The sequence below is a fragment of the Ailuropoda melanoleuca genome, chromosome 5, assembly GCF_002007445.2.
Source record: "Ailuropoda melanoleuca isolate Jingjing chromosome 5, ASM200744v2, whole genome shotgun sequence".
Classification (NCBI taxonomy): Eukaryota; Metazoa; Chordata; class Mammalia; order Carnivora; family Ursidae; genus Ailuropoda; species Ailuropoda melanoleuca.
The window spans coordinates 68,584,709-68,591,451 of NC_048222.1; the positions used below are offsets into that span (position 1 = coordinate 68,584,709).

General features: G+C 38.1%; 1 protein-coding gene across 5 annotated transcripts in view; it reads left to right on the forward strand.

Moving 5' to 3' along the window:
• Positions 1-428: 428 nt before the first annotated feature.
• DPH6 (diphthamine biosynthesis 6) overlaps positions 429-6,743 on the forward strand; it is a 317,109-nt gene continuing 310,794 nt past the window's right edge. For all 5 annotated transcript variants that reach the window (XR_004625731.1, XR_004625730.1, XR_004625732.1 and 2 more), the window contains exons 1-2: positions 429-557; positions 4,080-4,174. Coding sequence is in view for 2 of the 5 variants with exons in the window: in XM_011223160.3 (XP_011221462.1) it covers positions 535-557; positions 4,080-4,174 (118 nt within the window). In the remaining 3 variants the exon portion in view is untranslated. The remainder of the gene's footprint in view (positions 558-4,079; positions 4,175-6,743) is intronic.

Below are 6,743 nucleotides of genomic sequence, written 5' to 3' on the forward strand. Positions count from 1 at the left end.
TGACACAAAATGAGCATCTATATAATTATTATTATTGCATTATTATATTATCATATTAGTTATTATTAGCTTTATGATCTATATAATCTCTTAAATTCATGTGTAGTTTCATATATTCCTCAGTCATTATCAGTTCATCCACTTATTGACTCCATCCATCAATCCACCATTTATTGAACATCACTGCAAAACGGAGAGCGTACTACACATAATAGGAATACCAAAATCTAATTGGATAGCACTTTGTAGTTTCACCTGTTTATCTTACCTGACTCTACTCAGAAGAAATGGTTCCTGCCCTTAGGAATTTATAGTCTCTTTAAGAAAAACAACAGTTTACATACAAATCCAGCCAAATACCATACACATGGTATTGAAGGTTTGCAACAGGGTCGCAGCGCCCGGCCGCTGACAGGCGGAGAGGCGAACACCCGCGCGAGGCCCCGGGGCGCGTCACGGCGGCGGCTGCGGCGGCTGCGGCGGCGACTTCCCGGCTCCCGCCCTCGCCCCGCACGCACGCGCACTGCGCCCGCCATGAGGGTCGCTGCTCTGATCAGGTAACGCGGCGCCGGAGCGGCCTTCCTCCTCCCCTGCCAGCCTCTCATCCTTTCTCGCTGATTGGTGGGAGCTGCAGCCAGCGCTTTCGGCTGCGCGGAAAGGAGAGTGTTTGTGCGGGAACCGCATGTCGGGGGGTCCAGCGGCTCCCCCCGGCCACAGGAAGAGGCGGAGTTTTCAGGCCATTGCGCGGTCCGGCGTGTCCCGGGGCTCTGACTCGCGCTCCCCGTGTGTGCCTGTCCCCGCCTCTCAGATTTTTTCCAGCCCCCAAACTGGACTCACTGGGGGAACTTTAAAACCCACCGATGTCTGGGTCTTCTGCCAGAGCTCTGGTTTCATTACTCTGACACGGCCCAGAGTTGCATTCTTAAAAAAAAGGGTAACGGGCAGTGACGTTCGAGAGCCCCAGCTTCACTCCACTTAGTCCTCCTCTGTAGTTCCTTCAGCCTTTCTGCTTGGTCCTCGGGGTTCCGCCTTTCTCCCGAGAATGCAAATAGCTCCAGGCCCCTCCCGCTTAATGCCACCTCTCTTTCAAGTGCTTAGGACAAAGGTGTGTTTTACCTTGTACAGGAAAGGGTCGTTTCCCTCGGGATGCAAATGGAGTTGTATCAGTTTTATCCTAAACCCGGTTGCTTTTGCTGCAGTCACTAAGTGCTTTTAGATTGACCTATGGTAACATAGTCTATTCCAAAAGAAGGTTGAAACTTACAGTTGCGCATCATGTTTAGGTGTCTAAAGTTAAGTCCTAAGATAACCAAAGACAGGCCAGTTTATATGTTTCCATATGCAGTCTGTAAACTGAAGCAAAAGTAAACGTAGTAACATTAGAAAGGGAATTTAGGCCGCGGTACTTGAGTATTTGATGAGATTGGACCTGTATAGCGTATCTGAGATACACCACAACCATGTTTTCTTCTGTAAGCCCATTGAAGATTTCGTAAACGTTTTTGTTTAATGCCCTATTTAACTGATACTGGCTAACAATAGTGACCTATTAACAACTATTGATGCAACATTCTAATCCCTGGAATATTCCAGTTTATTTTACTTAGATGCCATTTTTAGGACTATAACGTCAGAATTATTATTGTTATTCAGTACATTTCCTCTGTAAACCAAGCGATTAATCTCTGACCACTGTGGTCTTCATGTGATCAACTAGACAAGAATAAAATGTAGTCCAGGAAATGAGTGATTCACATCATACTCAATTTGCCAAAAGTTTAACCACTGAAATAAGACACACCAACTAAGATTCAGATCTTGGAAGGAAGAAGATTGCTGTAATCCATTACAGTAAATATTCAGTAATGTGCATATATTACTCTTATTATAAAAAAGCAAATTACTTAAAAATGGCAATGTTGGAAAATTCTTGCTAAATTGTAAGATCTGTATAAATGTTAGGAGAATGAATGCTATAAGTGTGAATATATAACAATTTATATATATGGATATGAATGCATACATAATATATACATTTATATGAATATACATTTGAATATATATGAATTTAAACTTAAATACAGTGAATCTATTTGTAATATATCTTGTGTGTGTGTATGTATACTAAAATGAGAGATGGAATATGTTTGTGTGCTCTAAGGAATATGTGAAACCAAGATTCTCACATATCTTTAGAACATAAAGAACATTATTCTCCTTATACACAAAAGATTGAATTATTCAGTTTTACAGCTGAATGACACCTTGAGGATTAGCTAAAGCATTCTCTAGTTTTATAATGAAGCATGTACCCAAGCACATTGAGTAACTTGGCTTAGTATACCAGAGTTGGGAACTAAAATTCTAATCTTTTATAGGACTTCTCACCTAACATATGCTTATGTACTTTGTAATGTTCTGAGAGGTGAGTAAGTTACTCAGCATTTCCCAAATCTTTTTTTCTTACGATCTTTGCTGGACACTAGTGTTCATAGAACACAGTTTGGGAAATTCTGTGGGGTTATTTTTTAATTTAATTTAATTTATTTGAGAGAGAGAGAGTGAGCGAGAGCAGGGGCGGAGGCAGAGGGAGAAGGAGACTGCCGGCTGAGCAGGGAGCCTGATGCAGGCCTCGATCCCAAGACCCTGGGATCATGACCTGAGCCGGAGGCAGATGCTTAACTGACTGAGCCACCTAGGCACCCCTGGGAAATACTATTTTATAACCATGTTTGAAATTTTAGCATATTTTCAGATGAGTTAAAAAGCTAAGCTCTGATTGTGGATGTGTACCCTTTAATCTTTAATATTATAAAGAATTAGAATTGTGGTTGTATACCTGTTAATCTTTAATATTCTAAATATTCTAAAGAGTTAGTCAAATCTTTTTGCTTTGAGAAAATAGAGCAGTGAAGTTCAGTAGGGGAAATTGTGGAAGACATATTAGGGTAATATCAGAGTCTGAGGAAAGGGAGCATGATGTATAATTTCACCGTGCCTCTCGAGGTCTTCCCATGAGAAGTTCTAGAATGGTAGTTACTGATTGGATGTGGTAGAGGCAGATGAATGTTGGGAACTAAAATACAAGGCAAAAGGGCCAGCTTCTAGGACAAGCAGTCTCTTTTTAAAGTTTCTTGGGCTATGAATATATCTGACTGTTGCCTAGAGGTGCACTTGCAGATTTTAGGAAAAGATTAGAACAAATGGAACAGGAGGGGGGAAAAAGAGAGGCAATGATAATAAAGGAAGAAATATGTATGGTGAGAAGCAATAGAGTTTAATCCAAAATAGAGGTTGCCATTCAACCTTGTTATAGATGAACTTTCCATAAAGGTTGCCGTTCAACCTTGTTATAGATGAAACTACTTGTCTTGACTAAGTGATTTGCCCCTGCCTTCAGTAGATTTGGTGGTAGAATTTAAAAGTTCCTTTCAATCTGTTGATTAGCATGAAGGCTCAAGCCTTATCCTGCCATCATATATATAGTGATGGCTAGAGTACTAATGGTACTGATGTTTAACTTCATCAGTGTAATTCAGCATTTTGTTTTCTATCTCTACAGAATGTGAACCCACCAAGTACATCAAACTTTGTCATTAGATTGGATCTCATATCTTTAATTTGAGCCTTTAGTTGGTGATGGTAGCCAACTGTTAGATTTCTTGTAGTAGAACAGAAGAGATTTTTTTCTACTTTTCCATAGAGAATTTCATCTAAGGAGTATATGTGATAGCTGTTTAGCTAGAATTTAAAATGAAATCATTTTTTTTTAAATTTTCAAAGTGCTTTGTATATAAAGGAAAGCCACTATTATAAACCAAAGAGTTATCGTATTTTGTTTAGAGTGATCTTTGTTATAATGGCACATAATTCCATAAGCTCTTATGAGTAGCAGCCTTAGACATTCAGATTCATATGCTCAATTTGGTTATGCTATGGAAATTACTTGGTTTTTTTGTATTTTAATTGTATAGAAGTCCCTCAAGTATTTGGAAAAGTTGAATAAATACATTTTGATATCTAATGATTCTATGTTTAATAATGGTCAGTACCCTGATATTTTTCTATTTCTTTTTTAGTGGTGGGAAGGATAGCTGTTACAATATGATGCAGTGCATTGCTGCTGGGCATCAGATTGTTGCTTTAGCAAATCTGAGACCAGCTGAAAACCAAGGTAAGTGTATTCCTTTATTGGGAAGTTCTCTAAATGACTGGAGCTCCAACTTCATAATTGCATTCTATTGTGTGCAGCGTGCAAAGACAAAAATGGAACTAATATATATTTAGCACCTAATTAGATGCTAGGTTCTGTGCTAAATGTTTTTAATTACATATCCTTTATTCCTCGTAAGAACTCCTAGAGAGTTTTATTAGACAGGGATACTGAGACTTGTAGTTTTATAAATTTGTCCAAGGTAGATAGCTAGAACAAACTTGCAGAGCTGAGACTTGAGCCCTTGATTCTCCTTACTTCAGAGTGTACTGCTGTTCCTCTACAACACATTTCCAAGTGTTGTAACCAACATACAGGTAAATAAGATACAACCTCTAGGAGCTTGGGAAGTAAGACATGTATTGATAAATGATTCATCTTAGGTGTAAGCTAAATATGTAAGACTTGAGAGAGGCATAAAGCAACACATTTCCACTTTTTATTTTTCTGTGATAGCGAGGGCATCCACAGGTAATTCACAGACCTCATTTTAGCTGTGTTTTTCAGTTTTCTTCCCAGTGAAATTTCCCCCATCAGAATTTTTTTTTTCCCTGTGTCCTTGTCTGTGTCCAAGTTTCCTCTATGGATAAGGACACGAGTCATATTGGATTAAGAGGCCACCCTAATGATCTCAGTTTAACTAATTACATGTGCAGTGACCCAAGTTTCCAATAAGATCACATTCTGAACTATGGATTTAGAATTCAACCTTCAACAATTTTTTTTTTATTTTTTTGAGATCTGACTGACACATAGCATTATATTCGTTTTATCTGTACAACATAATGATTTGGCATTTGTATATATTGCAAAATGATTACCACAATAAGTTTAGTTTCATCTATCACCACACCTGGGTGTACTTTTTTTTCCCAATTGGAATTTTTTAAAAAGGAAACTATTCACCAATTTGCCTTTTATACTCTTCTATTACACTTATAACTATAGATATTAACTGTTACAGCATAATGGGAGAGATTAACACTTGTCTGACTTTATTTAAACTGTTTCTCCACATGGCTCTTCCAGTAAGATCTTTTTATCATCCCCTTTACTCAGCTTTTTCCAAGACCATGCTTTTGCCCTATTGTTATTTTAGGATGAATTAAATGAGTTGTATATGTGAAAACACTAATTAGAGTTCTTGGCATGAAGTAAGCATCCAGTAAATTTAGTTCAATCTGAATCTAGCGCTAAATATGTCCCTTTTTTCTTTCTTCCTTCCTTCCTTCCTCAAGGCTGCCAGTCCGTTGAATTTTTGTTTTTATATCATTTTACAGTTGTTGTCTATTTATTTTGTCTTTGATTTTTATCCCCAAGTAGATTGCTTATAAGATTCTTGAGAGGAAGGTCATATCTTCTATGTTTCTTTAATTGCACCTCAGCACTTGGAACAGCTCTATGCCTGTAATAGGCATTCACTCAGTTACTGGTGGACAGATGAATAATGACCTAACTAGAATTAGGCCTGGAAGAGCGAGCAGTTGTTTCAGTCAGATACAGATATTCGAATTTTCTTTCCTTCACAGTTAAGACTCAGGTAATGCTGGAATTGAAGTGGGAAGATAGAGATTAGAAATATTTTATAGGAAGAAATAGAAAACAGGTCTTATAGAGGGCCAAGGGTAAACACATGCTCTATGGTTCTGCACTAGGATTTCAATGGTGAATAATAATAGCATTTTAGAAATGAGGTGTTTGGAAAATGACCTCCTTTTTCTGACTTTAAATAATAAAGAGAAAACTCTTTGACTAAGGGCAACTGGGAACTATACTGTAACTTCTGTATTATAAAAGAAGCATTTTGTTGTAGGCTTATGTTCTGTTATCAAAGGAAAAAAAATTCCCTTATTTCTTGTGGCTAATCAGGCAAGTAGGTTTTTTAAGCTTTCTGTCTGGGAGGTCTTGGTATTTAAAAAGCAGAAGTTTATATAATATATAGTACATACAAAGCTGTGATCACAAAGACAGCATGGTACTGGCACAAAAACAGACACATCGACCAATGGAACAGAATAGAGAACCCCAGAAATGGACCCTCGGCTCTTTGGGCAACTAATCTTTGATAAAGCAGGAAAAAACATCCGGTGGAAAAAAGACAGTCTCTTCAATAAATGGTGCTGGGAAAATTGGACAGCTACATGCAAAAGAATGAAACTTGACCACTCTCTCACACCATACACAAAAATAAACTCCAAATGGATGAAAGACCTCAATGTGAGACAGGAATCCATCAAAATTCTAGAGGAGAACATAGGCAACAACTTCTATGACATCGGCCAGAGCAACCTTTTTCACGACACATCTCCAAAGGCAAGAGAAATAAAAGATAAAATGAACTTATGGGACTTTATCAGGATAAAGAGCTTCTGCACAGCCAAGGAAACAGTCAAAAAAACTAAGAGACAGCCCACGGAATGGGAGAATATATTTGCAAAGGACANTATTTGCAAAGGACACTACAGATGAAGGACTGGTATCCAAGATCTACAAAGAACTTCTCAAACTCAATACAAGAGAAACAAATAAA